General features: G+C 40.8%; 2 protein-coding genes across 2 annotated transcripts in view; both read right to left on the bottom strand.

The window, feature by feature from the left end:
- Positions 1-26,448, bottom strand: part of LOC138307724 (actin-related protein 6-like) — a 55,540-nt gene that overhangs the window by 20,651 nt on the left and 8,441 nt on the right. The window contains exons 3-5 of the mRNA XM_069248579.1: positions 7,597-7,665; positions 7,146-7,269; positions 6,512-6,650 (exon numbers count right to left, since the gene is read on the bottom strand). Of these exons, the coding sequence (XP_069104680.1) occupies positions 6,512-6,650; positions 7,146-7,269; positions 7,597-7,665 (332 nt within the window). The remainder of the gene's footprint in view (positions 1-6,511; positions 6,651-7,145; positions 7,270-7,596; positions 7,666-26,448) is intronic.
- LOC138308488 (uncharacterized) lies at positions 16,062-25,583 on the bottom strand. Its single transcript, XM_069249492.1, has 7 exons — positions 24,919-25,583; positions 22,049-23,062; positions 20,344-20,530; positions 19,772-20,011; positions 19,173-19,344; positions 18,783-18,936; positions 16,062-18,049 (listed from the first exon to the last, which is right to left on the bottom strand). The coding sequence occupies exons 1-6, from the start codon at positions 25,162-25,164 to the stop codon at positions 18,879-18,881; spliced, it is 1,917 nt and encodes a 638-aa protein (XP_069105593.1). The 5' UTR covers positions 25,165-25,583; the 3' UTR covers positions 16,062-18,049; positions 18,783-18,878.

Raw genomic sequence — 26,448 nt, 5'->3', positions numbered from 1 at the left:
CAAAATTTTCCGTTAAAAATCTTAAAGAAATGACTTAAATATAAAGTATACGATCTACTCAAGTGATTAATGAACAAGAGGCCCAGAGGGCCTGTATCGCTCACATGGTTTGTAATACCAAGTAATGTTCTGAATACAGGTTCATTGTTTCTTTTCTGAAGGAATTTGAATATTTACCTCTACATCCCCTATTGGGCCCCGCCCCTCCTGCCCCCGGGGGGGTCAGAGCCAAAATTTCTATAAGTTCTGTTCCCCGTCCCCAAAGGATGTTTGTGGCCAAATTTGGTTACAATCCATGCAGAACTCTAGGACAAGTAGCGATTTATAGGATTTACCGATAATTCCCCTATTGGGACCCGCCCCTCCTGCCTCCGAGGGGTCAGAGCCAAAATTTATACAAGTTCTATTCCCCTTCCCTCAAGGATGTTTGTGGCCAAATTTGGTTGCAATCCATGCAGAACTCTACGACAAGTAGCGATTTATAGGATTTACCTCTATTTCCCCTATTGGGTCCCACCCCTCCTGCCCCCCGGGGGTCAGAGCCAAAATTTATACAAACTCTGTTCTTATTCCCCCAAGAATGTTTCTGGCCAAATTTGGTTAGATTCCATGCAAAACTCTAGGACAAGTAGCGATTTATAGGATTTACCTCTATTTCCCCTATTGAGCCCCGCCCCTCCTGTCCCCGAGGGGCAGAGCCAAAATGTATACAAACTCTGTTCTTATTCCTCCAAGGATGTTTCTGGCCAAATTTGGTTACATTCCATGCAAAACTCTAGGACAAGTAGCGATTTATAGGATTTACCTCTATTTCCCCTATTGAGCCCCGCCCCTCCTGCCCCCGAGGGGGCAGAGCCAAAATGTATACAAACTCTGTTCTTATTCCTCCAAGGATGTTTCTGGCCAAATTTGGTTACATTCCATGCAGAACTTTATGACTAGTAGCGATTTAAAGGATTTACCTCTATTTCCCCTATTGGGCCCTGCCCCTCCTGCCCCTGGGGGGTCAGAGCCAAAATGTATACAAGTTCTGTTCCCCTTCCCCCAAGGATGTTTGTGGCCAAATTCAGTTTGATTCCATGCAGAACTCTAGGACAAGTAGCGATTTATAGGATTTACCTCTATTTCCCCTATTGGGCCCCGCACCTTCTGCCCCCGGGGGATCAGAGCCAAAATGTATACAAACTCTGTTCTTATTCCTCCAAGGATGTTTCTGGCCGAATTTGGTTACATTCCATGCAGAACTTTATGACAAGTAGCGATTTAAAGGAATTACCTCTATTTCCCATATTGGGCCCCGCCCCTCCTGCCCCCAGGGGGGTCAGAGCCAAAATTTATAAAAGTTCTGTTCCCCTTCCCCCAAGGATGATTGTGGCCAAATTCGGTTCGATTCCATTCAGAACTCTAGGACAAGTAGCGATTTATAGGATTTACGATAATTCCCCTATTGGGCCCAGCCCCTCCTGCCTCCGGGGGTCAGAGCCAAAATTTATACAAGTTCTATTCCCCATCCCCCAAGGAAGTTTGTGGCCAAATTTGGTTACAATCCATGCAGAACTCTAGGACAAGTAGCGATTTATAGGATTTACCTCTATTTCCCCTATTGGGCCCGCCGCTCCTGCCCCCGGGGGGTCAGAGCCAAAATTTATACAAGTTCTGTTCCCCTTCCCCCAAGAGCATTGGGCTGTGGGCAGTTCCTATGGGATTTTTAACATAAGCTTGAACAGCACCTTTTCAGGGTCCACTCCATGTCAATGCGAAATAGTTCAAACATTGATAACTAATTAATGAGTTGACCAAATGATGTTGTGCTTTGGCAGAATTAAGTAGAAACGCCAATTTGTGATATACGTGATGAAACATTCGGTATATAAGTATCAAAACGTCCGAAAATCGCACGTTTTACAATAATTGTTACGCATTCAATTTATTTAAATCGCCACTAATGCCTACTTCTGAGCAGTGATATAACCATAAAACGTAATGATGGATCCAGAGGAATGGAAGTGCGTATTCCTTGACAATTCTAGCCATGCTATAGAAAAAAATCGGTCTCCTTATTTCTGCAGTAACCTTACATTGTAATCAACCGCCTTACCTTTTTTTTCGTTCTGAACCATCTGCCATCTTGAAGTGTCCACTCCAGATCGATTTACAGCACAGAAGACATTGTAAAATCAAAAGAAGTTTCTAAATCGGCAGGTAATACACATTAATAAACAAGAGGCCCAGAGGGCCTTGTATCACTCACCTGCTTTTTTTTATTTACCAATTATTACAAAAAAAATGCCCCCAGGGGGGTCAAAGCCAAAATTTAAGTAAAAGTTCTGTTTTTCAATGATTGTGGCCAAATTCGGTTCGATTCCATTCAAGAACTCTAGGACAAGTAGCGATTTATAGGATTTACGATAATTCCCCTATTGGGCCCAGCCCCTCCTGCCTCCGGGGGTCAGAGCCAAAATTTATACAAGTTCTATTCCCCATCCCCCAAGGAAGTTTGTGGCCAAATTTGGTTACAATCCATGCAGAACTCTAGGACAAGTAGCGATTTATAGGATTTACTCTATTTCCCCTTTTGGGCCCGCCGCTCCTGCCGGGGGTCAGAGAACCAAAATTTGATACAAGTTCTGTTCCCCTTCCCCCAAAGAGCATTGGGCTGTGGGGCAGTTCATAATGGGATTTTTTATATAAGCTTGAACAGCTACCTTTTCAGGAGTCCCACTCCATGTCAATGCGAAATAGTTCAAACATTGATAACTAATTATCTGAGTTGACCAAATGAGTTGGTGCTTTGGCAGGAATTAATCGTATGAAACGCCAATTTGTGATATACGTGTTTTTGTTTTTATGATACATTCGGCTATATTCAAAGTATCAAAACGTCCGAAAAATCGCACGCGTTTTCAATAATTGTCTACGCTTCAATGTGTTAATTCGCCACTAATGCCTACTTACTGAGGCAGTGATATAACCATAAAACGTAATGATGGATCCAGAGGAATGGAAGTGCGTATTCCTTGACAAATTCTAGCCATGCTATAGAAAAATCGGCTCCTTATTTCTGCAGTAACCTTACTTTGTAATCAACGCCTACCTTTTTCGTTCTGAACCAGCTGCCATCTTGAAGTGTCCACTCCAGATCGGGTACAGCACAGAAGACATTGTAAAATCAAAAGAAGTTTCTAAATCGGCAGGTAATACACATTAATAAACAAGAGGCCCAGAGGGCCTGTATCACTCACCTGCTTTTTTTTATTTACCAATTATTACAAAAAAATCATTTCTTGTATTTACATTTCGAACAACCATTTCTTTTAAATGAAGTATTCAAGTAAAAATAACTCTGTTTTTCAATGTTATTCGATTGATGGAACAGCCGGTCAATTGATGGAATACCAGAACAGCTGGCTTCAATTTGGCGTGAAATGTTGTCAAATTCAGGGAGTACACAAAATATAGTTCCACATTGACTTGACCTTGTGGTCATCCCATTTAAACAATATCTGTTAAATATCTTATTTTCTGATATGTATATAATTTAAGATTAACATTATATTCGTACATGCGTTATATTGAAGATTAGTCAATACAGATACAATAAGCCTAATCTGATGCGCATTAACACTACTTGCGGAAGTCAGTGTTCGGGTGTGTGTATTCTTGAGTAGCAACCACTGCGTTTATGCTTTCAAAGTTGGTAAGGTTATATAGCAAAGAAAAAAACGGAAATGTAAATATTACAAAAACACTAACAATCAGGAATAGCAATATTGAGCAAACGATTAGTTTAATTTTGAATCCCAACCACATAATGATAATATCAATATCATATGACTGTGAGTGTTAGTCAATGCTATATGACTACGAGTGTTAGTCAATGCTATATGACTACGAGTGTTAGTCAATGCTATATGACTACGAGTGTTAGTCAATGCTATATGACTGGGAGTGTTAGTCAATGCTATATGACTACGAGTGTTAGTCAATGCTATATGACTACGAGTGTTAGTCAATGCTATATGACTACGAGTGTTAGTCAATGCTATATGACTACGAGTGTTAGTCAATGCTATATGACTACGAGTGTTAGTCAATGCTATATGACTACGAGTGTTAGTCAATGCTATATGACTACGAGTGTTAGTCAATGCTATATGACTACGAGTGTTAGTCAATGCTATATGACTACGAGTGTTAGTCAATGCTATATGACGAGTGTTAGTCAATGCTATATGACTACGAGTGTTAGTCAATGCTATATGACTGTGAGTGTTAGTCAATGCTATATGACTACGAGTGTTAGTCAATGCTATATGACTACGAGTGTTAGTCAATGCTATATGACTACGAGTGTTAGTCAATGCTATATGACTACGAGTGTTAGTCAATGCTATATGACTACGAGTGTTAGTCAATGCTATATGACTGGGAGTGTTAGTCAATGCTATATGACTGTGAGTGTTAGTCAATGCTTAGTGTCAGAAAAGAAGTTGTTTATATGAAAGTCGCCATATTGATCCCTTTTGACCCCGCCCCTCAGGCCTCTGGGGGGTTAGGCCATCCTTTGTACAATTTTAAATCCCCATCCTATAAGGATGTTAGTGACCATCGCATTACGAGTGCTATCCTATGCTTAGTTTCAGAGAATAAGTTTATATCAAAATAGCCAAATTCACACTTTTGGCCCCGCCCCTCAGGCCCCCGGAGGGTCTGCCCATCATTTGTACAATTTTGAATCCAACCCTATAAGGATGCTAACATTGCATTATGAGTGCTAACACATGTGTAGTTTCAGAGAAGAAGTCGTTTATATGAACACAGCCAATTTGACCCCTTCTGGCAAGGTCAGCCCGACCATTTGTGCAATTTTTAGTCAGTAGCCTATAAGGATGCTACCAGTCAAATTTTCTGAAATTCCAGCCAGCGGTTATGGAGAAGAAGTCATGATCAATTGTTGACGAACGGACGGAAGACGGACAACAGATGCCGCTATATCGCACCAGGTGAGCTAATAATTGCGATTTTTGGGATCACATAAAATCACAAAATCCAAGCACAATATACAACTAAAACTAAATTGGAACAATATCATTACCAAATAAAATTTTATACTGACATTTGTATATAATGTATAACTGACAATGGAGAGACAACCTATGGGTTATACCTTTTGACAACCTATGGGTTATACCTTTTGACAACCTATGGGTTATAACTTTGACAACCTATGGGTTATACCTTTGACAAACTATGGGTTATACCTTTTGACAACCTATGGGTTATAACTTTGACAACCAATGGGTTATACCTTTGACAAACTATGGGTTATACCTTTTAACAATCTATGGGTTATACCTTTTGACAAACTATGGGTTATACCTTTTGACAACCTATGGGTTATACCTTTTGACAACCTATGGGTTATACCTTTTGACAACCTAATACCTTTTGACAACCTATTGGTTATAACTTTGACAACCTATGGGTTATACCTTTGACAACCTTTGGGTTATACACTTGACAACCTATGGGTTATACCTTTGACAATCTATGGGTTATACCTTTTGACAACCTATGGGTTATACCTTTGACAACCCTATTTTATACCAACCTATGGGTTATACCTTTTGACAACCTATGGGTTATACCTTTGACAACCTATGGGTTATACCTTTGACAACCTATGGGTTATACCTTTTGACAACCTATGGGTTATAACTTTGACAACCTATGGGTTATACCTTTGACAACCTATGGGTTATACCTTTTGACAACCTATGGGTTATAACTTTGACAACCAATGGGTTATACCTTTGACAAACTATGGGTTATACCTTTTAACAATCTATGGGTTATACCTTTTGACAAACTATGGGTTATACCTTTTGACAACCTATGGGTTATACCTTTTGACAACCTATGGGTTATACCTTTTGACAACCTAATACCTTTTGACAACCTATTGGTTATAACTTTGACAACCTATGGGTTATACCTTTGACAACCTTTGGGTTATACACTTGACAACCTATGGGTTATACCTTTGACAATCTATGGGTTATACCTTTTGACAACCTATGGGTTATACCTTTGACAACCTATGGGTTATACCTTTGACAACCTATGGGTTATACCTTTTGACAACCTATGGGTTATAACTTTGACAACCTATGGGTTATACCTTTGACAACCTATGGGTTATACCTTTTGACAACCTATGGATTATAACTTTGACAACCTATGGGTTATACCTTTGACAACCTATGGGTTATACCTTTTGACAACCTATGGGTTATACACTTGACAACCTATGGGTTATACCTTTTGACAACCTATGGGTTATACCTTTTGACAACCTATGGGTTATACACTTGACAACCTATGGGTTATACCTTTTGACAACCTATGGGTTATACACTTGACAACCTATGGGTTATACATTTTGACAACCTATGGGTTATACATTTTGACAACCTATGGGTTATTCCTTTTGAATACCTATGGATTATACCTTTTGACAGAGTTTTCTATCTTCTTGCCTTTGAAGAAAGGTACAAGGTGGGTGAAGGAGTAGCCAGTGTCCACTACCATTGTACACAACTGTTTCTCTGGACGTTCCTTCTGGTACTTATACTGGCTAAGATAGGCAGCTGCAAAGGCCAAAGTAAAGGTCACTAAACTAAACATTATAAAGGTCATAGTAAAGGTCACTAAACTAAACATTATAAAGGTCAAAGTAAAGGTCACTAAACTAAACATTATAAAGGTCATAGTAAAGGTCACTAAACTAAACATTATAAAGGTCAAAGTAAAGGTCACTAAACTAAACATTATAAAGGTCAAAGTAAAGGTCACTAAACTAAACATTATAAAGGCCAAAGTAAAGGTCATTAAACTAAACATTATAAAGGTCAAAGTAAAGGTCAGTAAACTAAACATTATAACTTTAACAGAAACAGAAAAGGTCAAAGGTCAAATTAAATGGAATATCACATCATATTGGTTGATGATGGGGTAATTATAAACTAAATAATGTATGTATCACCGCAGCCATTAAGTGCATCAGAAAAAACAATGAATGTTCTCAGCTATGAACCTCAAGGTTCTCTTGTACATTGAGTACTGATAAACATGTGTGTACTTACGGTTACAATGGAGAACTGATTTAAACTGGTACTCCTCATATAAAATCTCATTCATAGCTTCTTGGATAGATGGAAAGTTAAAGTATGGGTTCGTCACAATGATACTGGTCTCATTAAAGTCAACCTGAAACAAATTATTCCTCAGTTTAGAGATAAACACCAGTCTCGTTTAAATTATCCTGAAACAATCAATTGTTAGTGCCACCATTACTACTGGAAGCCAATGCTTCCTACCCAGCTGGAAGATTGATGGTGGCCCGTTACAAACATGTACCTTGTACAACTACTACACACGGTATAGCGTCTAGTCCAAGAACACAAGTACACGAGAGTCTAATTCTCTACTTAATAAGATATCAGTCTAGAATAGAATCATTCAACCTCTGTTCTTCACCAGAAGATATTTTACAAAGCTAACCTTACATAAAAACTTATTTACCCTATCACTTACCTTGAGGAAGTCTTTGCCGAATATGTAGTCCCAGACTTGTCTCTCAATGTCCCAGTTGGTAAGGTAGCCCTGTCAATAAAATAAATAAGTGGCTCAGTATGATTATGAATTTCGATGTTTACTAAATTATCTGCACAAAACACAATATCTCGAAAATCATAATAAGTATGAAAAGAGACACTGTCCAATTGACATGATGCATCTCCACTAGTGACCAATTTCTCTTCATGAAGGCCAGTAAATCAGTGACCGCCCCCTTCCCCCACCTAAAGTGACCCCCCCCCACCTACAGGAAGGCCAGTAAATATCAAGTCAGTGACCACCCCCCACCTACAGGAAGGCCAGTAAATATTAAATCATTGACCCCCCCCCTCCACCTATAGGAAGGCCAGTAAATATCAAATCAATGACCAATCCCCCCCCCACCTACAGGAAGGCCAGTAAATATTAAATCAGTGACCACTCCCCCCCCCCCCCCCGACCTACAGGAAGGCCAGTAAATATGAAATCAGTGACCACCCCCCCACCTACAGGAAGGCCAGTTAATATTAAATCAGTGACCGCCCCCCCCCCCCTCCACCTACAAGAAGGCCAGTAAATATCAAATCAGTGACCACCCCCCCCCCTCCAACCTTCAGGAAGGCCAGTAAATATCAAATCATTGACCCCCCCCCCCCCATCTACAGGAAGGCCAGTAAATATTAAATCAGTGACAGCCCCCCCCCCTCCACCTTCAGGAAGGCCAGTAAATATTAAATCAGTGACTGCCCCCCCCTCCTCCACCTACAGGAAGGCCAGTAAATATTAAATCAGTGACCACTCCCCCCCCCACCTACAGGAAGGCCAGTAAATATTAAATCAGTGACTGCCCCCCCCCCTCCACCTACAGAAGGCCAGTAAATATTAAATCAGTGAACCCCCCCCCCACCTACAGGAAGGCCAGTAAATATTAAATCAATGACTGCCCCCCCCCACCTACAGGAAGGCCAGTAAAATATTAAATCAGTGACTGCCCCCCCCCCCACCTACAGGAAGGCCAGTAAATATTTAATCAGTGACTGCCACCCCCCCCCACCTACAGGAAGGCCAGTAAATATTAAATCAGTGACTGCCCCCCCCCTCCACCTACAGGAAGGCCAGTAAATATTAAATCAGTGACTGCCCCCCTCCACCTACAGGAAGGCCAGTAAATATTTAATCAGTGACTGCCCCCCCCCCCCCCACCACCTACAGGAAGGGCCAGTAAATATTTAATCAGTGACTGCCCCCCCCCCCCCACCTACAGGAAGGCCAGTAAATATTTAAATCAGTGACTGCCCCCCCCTCCACCTACAGGAAGGCCAGTAAATATTTAAATCAGTGACTGCCCCCCCCCCCCCCCACCTACAGGAAGGCCAGTAAATATTAAATCAGTGCCCCCCCCCCCCCACCTACAGGAAGGCCAGTAAATATTAAATCAGTGACCACCCCCCACCTACAGGAAGGCCAGTAAATATTAAATCAGTGACCTCCCCCCCCCCCCCCCCCTCCACCTACAGGAAGGCCAGTAAATATCAAATCAGTGACCACCCCCCCCCCCCACCTACAGGAAGGCCAGTAAATATTAAATCAATGACTGCCCCCCCCCTCCACCTACAGGAAGGCCAGTAAATATCAAATCAGTGACCCCCCCCCCCCCCCTCCACCTACAGGAAGGCCAGTAAATATTAAATCAGTGACTGCCCCCCCCCCCTCCTACAGGAAGGCCAGTAAATAACCATTATAATCAGTGACTGCCCCCCCCCCTCCACCTACAGGAAGGCCCAGTAAATATTAAATCAGTGACCCCCCCCCCCCCCACCTACAGGAAGGCCAGTAAATATTAAATCAGTGACTACCTATCAGGAAGGCCAGTAAATATCAAATCAGTGACCACCCCCCCCCCCACCTACAGGAAGGCCAGTAAATATTAAATCAGTGACCCCCCCCCACCCACCTACAGGAAGGCCAGTAAATATTAAATCAGTGACCACTCCCCCCCTCCACCTACAGGAAGGCCAGTAAATATCAATCAGTGACCACCCCCCCCCCCCTCCACTACAGGAAGGCCAGTAAATATAAATCAGTGACCCCCCCCCCTCCACCTACAGGAAGGCCAGTAAATATTAAATCAGTGACCACTCCCCCCCCCCACCTACAGGAAGGCCAGTAAATATTAAATCAGTGACCAGCCCCCCCCCCCCCACCTACAGGAAGGCCAGTAAATATTAAATCAGTGACCCCCCCCCCCCCTCCACCTACAGGAAGGCCAGTAAATATTAAATCAGTGACTGCACCCCCCCCCCCCCCCACCTACAGGAAGGCCAGTAAATATTAAATCAGTGACTGCCCCCCCCCTCCAACCTACAGAAGGCCAGTAAATATAATCAGTGAAAGGCCAGTAAATATTAAATCAGTGACTGCCCCCCCCCCCCTCCACCTACAGGAAGGCCAGTAAATATTAAATCAGTGACTGCCCCCCCCCCCCACCTACAGGAAGGCCAGTAAATATTAAATCAGTGACTGCCCCCCCCCCCCCACCTACAGGAAGGCCAGTAAATATTAAATCAGTGACTGCCCCCCCCCTCCACCTACAGGAAGGCCAGTAAATATTAAATCAGTGACCCACCCCCCCCCCCCTCCACCTACAGGAAGGCCAGTAAATATTAAATCAGTGACTGCCCCCCCCCCCCCCACCTACAGGAAGGCCAGTAAATATTAAATCAGTGACCTGCCCCCCCCCCTCCTACCTACAGGAAGGCCAGTAAATATTAAATCAGTGACTGCCCCCCCCCCCCACCTACAGGAAGGCCAGTAAATATTAAATCAGTGACTGCCCCCCCCCCCCCCACCTACCTACAGGAAGGCCAGTAAATATTAAATCAGTGACTGCCCCCCCCCACCTACACTACAGGAAGGCCAGTAAATATTAAATCAGTGACTGCCCCCCCCCCCTCCACCTACAGGAAGGCCAGTAAATATTAAATCAGTGACTGCCCCCCCCCCCTCCACCTACAGGAAGGCCAGTAAATATTAAATCAGTGACTGCCCCCCCCCCCCCACCTACAGGAAGGCCAGTAAATATTAAATCAGTGACTGCCCCCCCCCCACCTACAGGAAGGCCAGTAAATATTAAATCAGTGACCTGCCCCCCCCCCCCCACCTACAGGAAGGCCAGTAAATATTAAATCAGTGACTGCCCCCCCCCCCCTCCACCTACAGGAAGGCCAGTAAATATTAAATCAGTGACTGCCCCCCCCCCCACACGAAGGCCAGTAAATATTAAATCAGTGACCCCCCCCCCCCACCTACAGGAAGGCCAGTAAATATTAAATCAGTGACTGCCCCCCCCCCCCCTCCACCTACAGGAAGGCCAGTAAATATTAAATCAGTGACCACCCCCCCCTCCACCCTACAGGAAGGCCAGTAAATATTAAATCAGTGACTGCCCCCCCCCCCACCTACAGGAAGGCCAGTAAATATTAAATCAGTGACCACCCCCCCCCCCCCCACCTACAGGAAGGCCAGTAAATATTAAATCAGTGACTGCCCCCCTCCCCCACCTACAGGAAGGCCAGTAAATATAAATCAGTGACTGCCCCCCCCCCCTCCACCTACAGGAAGGCCAGTAAATATCAAATCAGTGACTGCCCCCCCCTCCACCTACAGGAAGGCCAGTAAATATTAAATCAGTGACTGCCCCCCCCCCCTCCACCTACAGGAAGGCCAGTAAATATTAAATCAGTGACTGCCCCCCCCCTCCACCTACAGGAAGGCCAGTAAATATTAAATCAGTGACTGCCCCCCCCCCCTCCACCTACAGGAAGGCCAGTAAATATTAAATCAGTGACTGCCCCCCCCCCTCCACCTACAGGAAGGCCAGTAAATATTAAATCAGTGACTGCCCCCCCCCCCCCCCACCTACCTACAGGAAGGCCAGTAAATATTAAATCAGTGACTGCCCCCCCCCCTCCACCTACAGGAAGGCCAGTAAATATCAAATCAGTGACTGCCCCCCCCCCCCCACCTACAGGAAGGCCAGTAAATATTAAATCATGACCCCCCCCCCCCTACAGGAAGGCCAGTAAATATTAAATCAGTGACCACCCCCCCACCTCCACCTACAGGAAGGCCAGTAAATATTAAATCAGTGACTGCCCCCCCCCTCCACCTACAGGAAGGCCAGTAAATATCAAATCAGTGACCCCCCCCCCACTCAGGAAGGCAGTAAATATTAAATCAGTGACTGCCCCCCCCTCCACCTACAGGAAGGCCAGTAAATATCAAATCAGTGACTGCCCCCCCCCCTCCACCTACAGGAAGGCCAGTAAATATTAAATCAGTGACTGCCCCCCCTCTCCACCTACAGGAAGGCCAGTAAATATTAAATCAGTGACTGCCCCCCCCTCCCACCTACAGGAAGGCCAGTAAATATTAAATCAGTGACTGCCCCCCCCCCTCCACCTACAGGAAGGCCAGTAAATATTAAATCAGTGACTGCCCCCCCCCTCCACCTACAGGAAGGCCAGTAAATATTAAATCAGTGACTGCCCCCCCCCCTCCACCTACAGGAAGGCCAGTAAATATTAAATCAGTGACTGCCCCCCCCCCCTCCACCTACAGGAAGGCCAGTAAATATTAAATCAGTGACTGCCCCCCCCCTCCACCTACAGGAAGGCCAGTAAATATTAAATCAGTGACCCTCCCCCCCACCTACAGGAAGGCCAGTAAATATTAAATCAGTGACTGCCCCCCCCCCTCCACCTACAGGAAGGCCAGTAAATATTAAATCAGTGACTGCCCCCCCCCTCCACCTACAGGAAGGCCAGTAAATATTAAATCAGTGACCTACAGGAAGGCCAGTAAATATTAAATCAGTGACTGCCCCCCCCCCCCTACCCATAAATAATCAGTGACTGCCCCCCCCCACTCCACCTACAGGAAGGCCAGTAAATATTAAATCAGTGACTGCCCCCCCCCCCTCCACCTCAGGAAGGCCAGTAAATATCAAATCAGTGACTGCCCCCCCCCTCCACCTCCCAGTAATTCCGTCCCCCCCCCCCCAGGTGCCCCCCCCACCTTCAGGAAGGCCAGTAAATATCAAATCAGTGACCGCCCCCCCCCCCCAACCTTCAGGAAGGCCAGTAAATATTAAATCAGTGACCCCCCCCCCCCCCCAAACCTTCAGGAAGGCCAGTAAATATCAAATCAGTGACCACTCCCACCTACAGGAAGGCCAGTAAATATTGAATCAGTGACCGCCCCCCCCCCCTCCACCTACAGGAAGGCCAGTAAATATCAAATCATTGACCCCCCTCCCCCAACCTTCAGGAAGGCCAGTAAATATTAAATCAGTGACCGCCCCCCCCCCACCTACAGGAAGGCCAGTAAATATTAAATCAGTGACCGCCTCCCCCCCACCTACAGGAAGGCCAGTAAATATTAAATCAGTGACCGCCCCCCCCCCACCACCTACAGGAAGGCCAGTAAATATTAAAGGATTTGTGTAGTCAAAATTTTTATTTTGATTTATAGGTCGATATCGCTTCCTTATACCATTAAAATAAAGTTTTCACATGCGGACGCCCTGCTTTTGATTCTATAGCTTTGTGTTCGTGACGATTCGGGGGAGCTGTCCATTTGCGATGAGAGATAATGAGCTAGCGGTCACGTGACCCGTGTGACGTCAGAATAGTCCGGGTATTAGACTACCCAAGCTATTCTCATCACTGTACCGGACTTCAGGTTACCGCTACATATAAACATCACAAAATCAACATGTCTGACAGCGATGATAGCAATGTCCCCGGTGTTGAAATGGATATGAATATCCTTCCTTATCAATTTGAGCCAACAAGGCAAGTTTTGGAGGATATTACTTCTGAAGGCGAGTCATCGGAGAGCGAAACGGACGACGAGCAAGACGACCATGCTCGAGCTCGAGATTCACGCACAGACAACGATGCATGGTTTGTAGATCTAGAATCTAATCCATTCTATATGAACATCGATAAAAAGCTTTAAGTGGTTTACTGTTCAGTATATAATTGTACATATCTACGCCATCTGCGTCCATAAAACCCGGATTCATTGTGGCTACGATAGGCTAAATAGCCCAAGACCAAAAAGGCATACATACGTAAACCCAGTTCCAAAACGTGTATTTTCTCCCATCGATAGAAAAGTCGTTTTCAAATATTATTCAAGACGCATGTTTTTGATCGGGTCTACATATCTCTGCAGATTTTACGTGTTCAACGGCCAATTATTATGGCATATCCAGCTTGACAATTTATCATATTTTTTAATCGTTTGATGTCCTTCTAATGGGCTTGGGCTTGTGATGAAACAAGAGGCCCATGGGCCTTAGCGGTCACCTGAGTTAGAATATATAATGAAACAAATTAAAGACATATAAACACTATATGCTGGGCCTTGGAGTTAGTCAGTGATTTATAAATTTGACTTTTTAGACTATGAAGAGTATTTGCTTCCATCAAACCTGTGAACTTAGAGGTATTTTTTTTTAATTTTAATCATTTTGACCCTGTTTGGTCCTGCCCCTCTGGTCCCCCAGGGTGTCATCGAGGATGGATGTGGATGTTAAAATGCTATATCTTAGGCTAACAATTCTAATCAAGTTTGACTAATTTCCTACAAAAATTGGGCAAATAATGTTCACAAATATGTTTTTCCTATATAAACTAAAGTAAACTGGACCCCTCCCCAGGGGGTAACGTGAGACCCCAAGGTCATATAATTCACAATTTTTATAAAACACCTTAAGAACTTTCCATCTATAATTATTTGATTCTACAATATCCAGAATTTTTAGAAGATTTTTGAAGTTTTAGCCTATTTGACCCTTTTTTAGCCCCGCCCCTCTGCCCCCAGGGGGTCGGCCAGGACCAATGTGGATATGATATTGAAATGCTATCTCAGGCTAATAATTCTAACCAAGTTTGACTCATTTGCTATGGAAATTGAGCAAAAAATGCTCATTAATGTGTTATTCCTATATAAAATATAGTAAACTTGACCCCCTCCCAAATGGGAAACAGGAGACCCCAGGGTCATATAATTTACAATTTTTATAAACAAACTTTAAGACCTTTTCATCTATAAAGTGTATTTGATTATACCATTTCCAGAATTTTAAAAGAATATTTTTGAAGTTTTAGCCTATTTGACCTTTATTGGCCCCGCCCCTCTGCCCCCGGGGGTCAGCCTGGACCAATATGGATATGATATTAAAATGCTATCTCAGACTAATAATTCTAACCAAGTTTGACTCGTTTCCAATGAAAATTGAGCAAAACATGCTCAAAAATGTGTTTTCCCTATATAAACTATAGTAAACTTGACCCCCTCCCCAGGGGGAAACGTGAGACCCCAGGGTCATATAATTCACAATTTTTGTAGAGGACCTTAAGACCTTTCTATTTATGAAAAGTATTTGATTCTATCATTTCCAGAATTTCAGAAGAAGATTTTTGAAGTTTTAGCCTATTTGACCCCTTTTTAGCCCCGCCCCTCTGCCCTCAGGGGGTCGGCCAGGACCAAATTTGAATATGATATTAAAATGCTATCTCAGGCTAATAATTCTAACCAAGTTTGACTCGTTTCCAATGAAAATTGAGCAAAACATGCTCAAAAATGTGTTTTCCCTATATAAACTATAGTAAACTTGACCCCCTCCCCAGGGGGAAACGTGAGACCCCAGGGTCATATAATTCACAATTTTTGTAAAGGACCTTAAGACCTTTCTATTTATGAAAAGTATTTTATTCTACCATTTCCAGAATTTCAGAAGAAGATTTTTGAAGTTTTAGCCTATTTGACCCCTTTTGACCCCGCCCCTAAGGCCCCTGGGGGTCAGTCATAAAAAATTTGTTAATAGGATTAAATGGCCATCTCATACTGATAATTCTGACAAATTTTCACTCATTTCCTATAACAAATGACCAAATAATGCGCAAAAATGTGTTTTCCCAATATAAACTATAGTAAACTTAACCCCCTCCCCACGGGGAAACTAGAGACCCCAGTGTCATATAATTCACAATTGTTGTAAAGGACCTTAAGACCTTTCTATCTATGAAGAGTATTTGATTCTACCACATCTGTGAGTAGAGAAGAAGATTTTTGAAATTTTACTCAATTTTACCCCTTTTGGCCCCTCCCACAGCCCCCTGGGGGGTGGGGACCATATAATTCACAATTTTGATTGGCCTTATGCCTTAGAAGGTTTGTGCGAAATTTCATTGAAATTGCTTCAGCAGTTTTGGAGAAGAAGTCGAAAATGTAAATTGTTTACGGACATACGACGGACGACGGACGACGCACGACGGACGACGCACGACGACGGACAAAAGGCGATTAGAATAGGTCACTTGAGACTTCGTCTCAGGTGACCTAAAAACAACATGGACAGAATAGCATTTGTATTCAATGGAAATTTATTATTACTACTGTATTCATAAATAGGTTTTGAACAAGAAAATTATTTATAAATATATATTTGTTGTTGACAAATTCCAATCAAAAGACTGCAGTCCACATGAGCAAACGTATCACAAAAGCTTGAAAATAAACTAAAATAACTTAGAAATATTTGATTGGTATCATAAAATAAATAGTTACATATTTCCTTCATTAGGCAATTTCATAACAAGGAATGATTACTCCTTTTATTTCTGTGTACATCCAAGTCGCTAGTATTTCTAACAAAATAAATAAATATCACAATTTCTATAAACAATAAATATCCGTGACCAGCATCATACAAAACAACCATTTATATATCATGATTTCTAACTCAGGTGCGACTGCAGCATGTGTTCCAGTATGCCCACAGAGACTGAATGCTTGTGCTGTCAAGAAGTCACCCTGATCCAGACTAAAACAGAGGCGAAAGATATAACATGCATTACACTGCATGATGGATTCGTGGCTAACTGTCTGAACCCTGATGTTTTGGAAGTGTCAATGTTGGAGTTTGCAGATCATCATGACCCGTTTGGGGATAATGAGCCAATGCATGAGTAAGTTACATGTATATTGATAATATATATCTATTCTTGTTCACAATACAAAAATATTTCTGAAATCCCCAAACTTTCTTTTCTGACAGCCAATTTAATATACCATTGCAAACTTTACATTATCATTAATAGGATAAAGTATGACAAATTCCTTTTTTTTCCTTTCAGGTTATACCGACATGTGGCATATCGTAGGTTTACCAGATGGATATGGCAGCGGCTTGGGAAAAGAAACCGAAAAGTCCTGCCTGCTTGTGTCGTTGGAGTATCCGCGAAGCATTCCCCTCGGAGGAATACTGTGGTTTAAAGTATGTGAGGCCTTAGAGACAATGTGACTTTAAAAAATCATCTAACATTTCCATTTATTGGACCTTGTGGATTAGATTTTAATTTACATGTATATTAAAATCATGAATTTTGAATCTTTATTTGTTATGTTTTTTCTCACTTTTTTAAATTACAATACATTGTAACTTGTCGTAACTGGATGTCAATAAGACCAGCATATTAGGCCGCTGTAGCCAGGTTTCTGAATTATTATTATACAGATTTCATTTGCTATAAGTTAAGAAGGAAAATAAAGTATGTACAATTAAGTCTGAGTCAACAGAAATCTGTATTAGACTAGAACCAAGTTATACTCTAAATGACAAGTACAGTTGGTCTACTGCAAAGTGATTATTATAAAGTTATAGGTATTAAACAGGTTTATTTGTTATGTGGCTATAAATTTTATGTTTTATTGAAGTAAAGTAGCAGAGGAGCGTGTATACCTTACACCACAAAACTTGATTAGTTATTTCTCTTCTTTACATTAGATGTATGTAGAAACTCACTAAAAAGTAGTAAAATATGTCAATATATTTACAACATGTCAAACCATTTTACAAAGCCAACAGTACAATATATAAAGTAGTAATCTGAAATGAGCCAATAGGTCGAATAACATTTTTGGTACATCATAGATGGCTTTTTCTCTCCATAACTTTCACAAGGATGGTAATATAAACTAATAAAAAATGGTGTTTCCTAGAAAAAAATAAATTGTTAAAATAAGCTGCATTGTGACGGCTTGTTTGTTGCACTGTCCGAAGAAATAAAAAATCTCCTTTCCAATCCTTTGGTGACACACTAGTAAATTGATTTAGTCCATTCAATAACCAGAAGATTTAAACGTTAGCAGTCAACTAGGCATCCTTTATTCTACAGACATCAACAGAATCGAGATCTGTGGTTCTGAATCAGTTCACTTTTCTCTACACTGTTGTATGAGTGGGTGATAGGGGAAGGTATCTCTCCCAATAGCTCCCTTCCTTCCTTTGTGGCATCTAGATGGTTTGGAATATCCAGTCTCCTCTCATTGGCAGCTTGTAACAACAGTGCAACATAGCCTAAAACAAGAGAATACAAATGATTTTGAATTAGGTTTAATAAGTTTAACATCCTATCAACAGCAAGGGTCGTGTAAGGATGTGACAGGTTTGCTAATGGAGGAAAACTGGAGTACCCGGAGAAAAACCACCAACCAGTGGTCAGTTACTGGCAACTGCCCCACGTGTGATTCGAACTCACGACCCAGAGGTGGAGGGCTTGTGGTAATATGTCGAGACATATTAACCACACGGCCATCGCGGCCCTATCTTTAAAATAAATTCCTACTTATAAATGGGTATGTTAAAAAAAGAGAGACAAAAAATTCTTTAGTTAACGTTTGTTTTGAAACCTGACAACATTTTTATATTCTCAATTATGATGAAAATAATGAAGATGCAAATAATGTATACACAAAATAAGTGATTTAGAGTACATCAGAAACAATTTCTTTTTGATGATGATTTCATACATTTATGATTATTTACCAGTAATAGCACTATTCTGAGATTCAAACAGTTTGCAAAAAATATTGTTGAAAAACTGATAAAATTAGAAAACAGTGACATCAATGCTTATAACTGAAGAAAAAAGTAATAAAATTATTTAAGACAGTTATCACATTCTTATAAACAATTTTTTCTGGTTATCACATACCAGAGGGTACCTTTTTTTTTCTGGTTATCACATACCGGAGGGTACCTTTTTTTTAAAGTAATACTTCAATGCCTTTTTTCTAAAAATAGCACTTACCATATGTAGGTGGGGTCCTACAGGGTTTGACAACAACCTCGCTTCCTTTCTTTGCTTTTGGGTAAGCAATTTGCCATTTCTGCTGCCCATCCTTTGTTAATGCCTTGGCATTGTTGCTGTTTTCGTTATAATGTAAGGCGCAGCAAGGTACAATCTAAAAACAACACAAACATATAAATACTCTACTGGAGACTTTAAATTTTTTTTTTAAAATCTTGAATTAGATTGAAGTTTTCACTTTTAAATATCGGTACATGTAATATTATTGAAATATGAACATGTGAAGAAAATGACGTATAAACTAAATTAACCGATCTTCAAGTAATTTTATCAAAAATCTATGAACTGTTGATGTCTGAAGTAGGCAAAACATTTCAGAAACATATATACCTGGCAAGCATTGCTGTGTAGAAGTAGTGATTGCTCTTGGAGGCAAAGTGGTTTACAACATTGTGGTATACTTCTAGGCCATAGGTTTGGTGGACAGGTGAAAGCTTCCCAATGTCCTTTAGCAAGTATGGACTCTGAACAACTGCTGCTAACATTTTGTGGGGCCTTGAGCCTGAAAGCACAAATAAATTAACAGTTACGACTGCAAATGAACAAATATATTCATTTTTGTTTTCATACAGTATATTCTGTATTTGCATATGACAGAGTTGTCTGCCCTTGAGGGTAGCTGTTGATTGTGACGTGATGTGTTTGTGAATACATAACACTTTTCGGAGAAAATGACGTGAATTGCACCCACAAAATAATGACGTCACAATGGATACCTACCCGCACGGGAGCTAACTCTGTAATAAACAAAGACGGGAATAGGATGCTTTATAGATGTATATTTTCTTTTTAATGCTATTCTAAAATGAAGACATGATTTTTACAGAATGCATGCACAGAAAAAAAAGTTACAAAAATGCAGTTACATCCAGTTCATACTCAAAGCTCTTTGCTTTTACAATTTAATGAAAACATGTCATTGCATGTACCTTTTTCCATCCAATCTCTATCAGTGGGACCATGTTGGCATCGCGGGAAGAGATCTGAATGACCTTCATGTTTGTCAGCAACACGGTTGACCAAGGAATTCCACTTTGCCCTTTTCATTTCACAATCATCTCCTGAAGTCATGGCTGTCCAGTACATATGGTTGCTGGCTGACTTAATCCAAGGGCGAATAACTTCCCCTCCTTTCTTTTTGGCACATCCTTCCAATTTCTTTGTAACTCCTAAAACATAAAAAATTGCATAAAATTTTCTTTTAAAAATTATAATTGCTTTACATATAATTGTATCGGTTCCTCTGATAAATGTAAACTAGTTACTTTGAAGATAAGTTAAACATATATTAAATTACCTGCCCTTGGTACATTTGTCTGACAATGTCTAGCCAATTTCAAATATAAATAAATTTTGATATTTGAAAGTTATTGATCAGTATGAAATTTAAAACATATGTATTTACTATATGCTCTTATGTATACTATTTTGTTATCATTATTATTATGAAAAATTCATGTGTTAAATACTGCTAGCTATTTTTTTTGTATTATGTAAATACCTTTGGCAACATGCCACACATCAAAGTAATGGTCAGTCCGTGGATGTTGCTCCCTCATATACTTCTTGACCATTACATGTCTGTCAGTGACCAATGTCTTGATTCCGATGTCATTCTCCTCCAGATGGCTAATAGATCGCTTGAGTCCCTCAAGCTCCATGTGAGTGGATCCCTTCACTTCATTACTCTGAATTCAGAAACATATCTAAATCAACAACTGATTCTATATAGTTGATATAGGAGTGGTGGCTACTTGACATACTATCTAATATGTATTTTGTAAGAAACAACTGCCAAATTTGAATGGATTACATGTCTTAGCATTATGTTCCTGTCATGAGAGATCAAGGTCTTGTAATCATGTGCAATGATACCGACTCAATTTTCTATGTTCTGTGTGCACATAGGAGATCCAATGTTCATAATTAATGCATCGGTATCATTGTTAACATTTATAATAATAATATTGATACTGCGGCAACAAATAACAAGAGATCCCAGAGGGATCTTGGCGCCCACCAAAGAATGATCTATATCTGACAATGGAAAGATGAATCTTTTCTCTACTTTTTAAACTTTTTCAAACATACTACATATAAAATTTGAGACAGATCGCTTCAGTACCTTTTGAGAAATAGCGGTAACAAACTTCAACTATCAAAATCAAAGATGACTCCTTGGCAGCCATCTTGTTGATCAATCAGTCCCAAATCACAATATGCACAACTAGGGCCCTAGGGGAACCTACATGTGAAATTTGAGAAAGATCCATTCAATACTTTCTGAGAAATAGCGATAACACACTTTGAATATCAAAACCCAAGATGGCTGCCTGGCAGCAATCTTGTTGACCGATCGGTCCCAAATCACAATATGCACAACTAGGGCCCTAGGGAAACCTACATATGAATTTTGAGACAGATCCCTTCAGTACTTTCTGAGAAATAGCGATAACAAACTTTGAATAACAAAATCTAAGATTGCTGCTTGGCGGCCATCTTGTTGACCGATCGGTCCAAAAATGCAATATGCACAACTAGGTCCTTAGGGGAACCTACATATGAAATTTGAGACAGATCCCTTCAGTACTATCTGAGAAATAGCGATAACAAACTTTAACTATCAAAATCCAAGATGGCGGCCTGGCGGCCATCTTGTTCACCGATTGGTCCAAAAATGCAATATGCACAACTAGGGCCCTAGGGGAACCTGCATATTAAATTTGAGAAAAATCCCTTCAGCACTTTTTGAGAAATAGGGATATCAAACCTTAACTATCAAAATCCAAGATGGCCGCCTGGCTGGCGGCCATCTTGTTTTTCCTATCAGCCTCAAAATCTGTATGGCACAACTAGGGACCAAGAGTAACCTCCATGTGAAGTTTGAACAAAATCCCTTCAATAGTTCTCAAGAAATATCGATAACAAACTTCAACTGCCAAAATCAAAGATTGCTTCCTGGCGGCCATCTTGTTTTTCCGATCAGCCTCAAAATCTGTATGGCACAACTAAGGACCAAGGGTAACCTCCATGTGAAGTTTGAACAAAATCCCTGCAGCAGTTTTTAAGAAATAGTGATAACAAGCATTACGGACGGATGACGGACGACGGACGACGGACCACGGACGCAGGGCGATTTGAATAGCCCACCATCTGATGATGGTGGGCTAAAAATACAGTAATTTGTGATTGCAACTTATGTTTACCTGTACAAGTTGGACATCAAGGACTTCATTTGTCTGGAGGTCCATTAGGGAATAAGAACCGTACTTGGCGGAGTAACCTGGGGAATCACATCGACAGTCTCCTCCTAGAGTTAGACTTTGACCTTGGCGTGTCTCCAGCATCTCAGCCTGAGTTGTCTCCCATACCTTAAGTGTTGCTGGTACCAAATATCCAGATTGAATGTTCATAAAAGTTCTCCTGGAGAACATCTGGAGGTTCATGTGATTAAATAGTTGTAGAGTTTTTGAAAAACTTGCCCCACTAAAAAACACTGCGGCTGACACAAGCAGGTTACTCCATGGCATAGAATTTTGGCATGTCTGGCTTTTCCATTCGAATACATGGCCTTCATCACAAACCGAAGCTACACAGATCATTGTTCCCTTCACAAATTTTATAACACTTTGGCAGTGCCTACCACATGTTCTACACACAGATAATATCTTGTTTAGTGCTGATTCCGAAACAAGGAACTGTTTTTCAGATCCAATGTCTACGTTACTGGCCAAGATGTAATTTTGAATATCGTCATCGACATCATCAATATCATCATCGCAATCACTTTCTAAATCTGGATTGTACTCATCACTGTCATCCATAAAAGTTTGCTGATCACTATGGTCATCCCAATCCATGTCACATTCTGATTCACTTTCAACATCTGAATCAAGGGCTTCCTTCCTGAGAGGTGGAGCCTCAATCAAACAGCATTGTATCCCAACACTAACCTGTTCATTTGTTAGCCGTGGACGGACCTGGATTCTTCTAGTCCTTTGAGATGGTTTTGAGTCTACTTGCACACTCTTTGTTATCAAAGTAGGTTTCTCTGTGTTGGGGCCACTAATCACACAATCTTGTCTCTGATGGTGGTTTATGGGAGGTAGATCCACAAATTCTTCTTGGACATCATCATGATCAATTGATGTAGAATCAGTACCAATGTTCTCTTTATCTAAAAGCTCCCTTGTAAAGTCACCTAAAGCTCCGTTCAAGACCTATAATGACATAAAACACTTTATTAGTTACATAAAAAACAATGCAAGTCATTGTACATGTACATGTAATGCAGACAATTATAATTAATGTACAGTTGAGTGTAAGCTAACCTTAACCCTAGTGCACTTGGAGTGCAGAGTGCACTACATTTAAACTAGCTACATGTAAGCTAGTTGTGCACTATGTCCAGTCAGGTGTGACCACTAAAACCCATCTACAGGTAATGGGCAGTGCAATAGGATACCTGTGTTAGATACATGTACATATGTAGCTGTACTTTTTACTTAGAAATATTGATAAACCTTGTTTCACATGTAGTAACAGTTGCTTTTCAGTCTTATTCTAACAAATCTGTCTGATTTTATTTTCATACATCATTTGATTTAGTGTAATATTTATATTTAGGAGTGGTAATTCAGTTATTACTCGATATTTCAATAGTGTAATTGGATTTTCTGTTATTAAATACTTTAATAAAATTGTCGGTAATGATTAATGAGATAAGCATTTTCTTTCATACATGTACTATGAACAATCTTATAAGTTTTAGAATTAAATGTTGATGAGTCTATAATTAGCATATTAGTGGTATAAACCAGAGAGTACTTTCTGTTTAAACTTATACAAATGTAGTTCTAAATATATCATAGTACATTAAAATATTTGAAACAATCAAACATATTTTATTGATATATATTGATTTTGATTTATTCATTGTATTGTCATTTTGGGTGATATACATTTTGTATGATAAACACAGAAAGATCTATATTGAAATTAAAGTTGTTAGACAATTTAATCATAAATCTGTTTTTAGTGTTTACACATAAAATGCAATATTGTTACAGATTAATCAATTGTTATTTTTTTTTTTATTTTCAAGCGGTAAATTTAGATCATGTTGGATTTACCCAATAGTCTGTCACAGATATACAGGTACAATTACCGATATCAAGGCACACAGGTCTGTCGTCATGGTCACCAGGCCTAGAGCCATTTCCTCCCTCTTTCCCCACCCCACCACATCATGATCAGGTGACACCTTACCTGAGATGATGATCAGTCAGGTGTCATAGGTAACCCCAGGGGTCCACTATTCAATAGCATTTAGTTCAAATGAAGCATGCTGTGACAGCCTCTGTACCTGTATTACCTATTTAAAAGACCCCATGTGGTTTTGTTTCTGGCTTGTTTTGTCAGGTGAGAATCACAGGTAACTAGCCTGTATGGGTGTTTTGGTGTTGATCACCTACATTTGTATCTGGGTGTAGTTTACCTGTAGGTTACTAGTGCACTAGGTGTAAAGGTTAGCTTACACTCTACTGTATACAATCACTATGAATTTTTATATAGAAATCAATGTCATAGGATGAAAATATATTTGTAATAATTTTTTTACACACAATTATTCATTATAATTTGTGCATATAATGACATTACAACTGATTCATATACGATATCTATACATGATTACAGCTAATTACAATATGATTATATAACGAGGTACAGATGCTTGCAAGAATTGATATATTAAAAAAAACAAACCAGCTAGTCAGGCCAGTGTACTTTGTCATTTTTTATGTTAGCATACACATATGATTGTAACCATCACTAATTATAAACATATTAAATCATAAACGTGAAAATTGCATAGAGGGGGTATTTTTATATGTGACTTATGTATAATATTGTCAGAACATCAAACTCCTGACCTGTTTTGAAAATTGACCATGTGACATGCAGGTACATACATGTAAAGTTTATCACAGGTGCTTAGCCTATAATTGTAACAGTGATGATGTAATCATAAAAAACCTCTTTTTAAAGTCTTATATAATATATATCTATTACTTACTTCTGCTCTCTGACGCTTCGCAAATGCACCACGGACTTTTGGCGAAAAGGCTTCAGCTTCCGATCCCAGGTGCAAACGAATGTCAGGTACAGCAGTATCTTTTAACAATGTTCTCATAGGAGACTGCATCCCTTGGTCAGCAATCTTGTCCGGATGATACAAAAACATATTCATAGAAAAATGTTCACTGCACAAAGTATGATGATTGGTAGCAGTGAAATCAGCCCTCCGGCAAAAATGTTCCATGTTTTCCTCCGAGACACATCCTTAGGAAACTTGAAAAACGAAATTCCACTACCTTTTTTCAATCGATTAGAGCAACCAAATGCAGCACAATATACCATTATGGGTACTTGTAAGTCCACACATTAAGACTATATTTGTGTAATGAGCCTGATCTCACCTGATGACAGTGCTGTCAAAACACGTCACTCACCATCGATCAGCGATGTAAACAAGGCGGTGCGACTAGTACTGTTCCCGGATTTTCCCTCCGGACTATTCATACGTCACATCCGGTTTACGGGTCAAAAATATGCATAATCGAGAGGTCAGCGAATTTGACCTATAAATCGGCGTCATACTCGATATCCCGATGGCTGTGAATTCGGAGGCCCTGATTTTTGCCCAAGTTAAGGCAATTCCTATGTATACTTGACTAAAAAATTTTGATTGCACAAATCCTTTAAATCAGTGACCACCCCCCCCCCCCCCACCCACAGGCCAGTAAATATTAATTCAGTGACCACTCCCCCCCTCCCCACCTACAGGAAAGCCAGTAAATATTAAACCAGTGACCCCCCCACCTACAGAAAGGCCAGTAAATATTAAATCAGTGACCAACCCCCCTCCCCCCCCCAACCTTCAGGATGGCCAGTAAATATTAAATCATTGACCGCCCCCTCCCCCCCCCCCAACCTTCAGGAAGGCCAGTAAATATCAAATCAGTGACCCCCCCCTCCCACCTTCTGAAAGGCCAGTAAATAGTAAATAAGTGATCTCCCACCTTTGGTAAGGCCAGCAAATAGTAAATATGTGATAACCCACCTTCTGGAAGGCCAGTAACTAGTGAATAAGTGATCATCTTACTTCTGAGAGGCCTGTAACTAGTGAATAAGTGATCTCCCACCTTCTGGAAGGCCAGTAACTAGTAAATCAGTGATCTCCCACTTTCTGGAAGGCCAGTAACTAGTAAATCAGTAATCTCCCACCTTCTGGAAGGCCAGTAACTAGTAAACCAGTAATCTCCCACCTTCTGGAAGGCATGTAACTAGTAAATCAGTAATCTCCCACCTTCTGGAAGGCATGTAACTAGTAAATCAGTAATCTCCCACCTTCTGGAAGGCCAGTAACTAGTAAATCAGTAATCTCCCACCTTCTGGAAGCTAGGCCTATAACTAGTAAACCAGTAATCTCCCACCTTCTGGAAGGCATGTAACTAGTAAATCAGTAATCTCCCACCTTCTGGAAGGCCTGAAACTAGTAAATCAGTAATCTCCCACCTTCTGGAAGGCCTATAACTAGTAAATC

Source organism: Argopecten irradians, chromosome 1 (genome assembly GCF_041381155.1).
Source record: "Argopecten irradians isolate NY chromosome 1, Ai_NY, whole genome shotgun sequence".
In the NCBI taxonomy this organism is placed as follows: domain Eukaryota; kingdom Metazoa; phylum Mollusca; class Bivalvia; order Pectinida; family Pectinidae; genus Argopecten; species Argopecten irradians.
The sequence above is the reverse complement of the archived record's forward strand: the minus strand, read 5'-3'. Positions and strand labels throughout refer to the sequence as shown.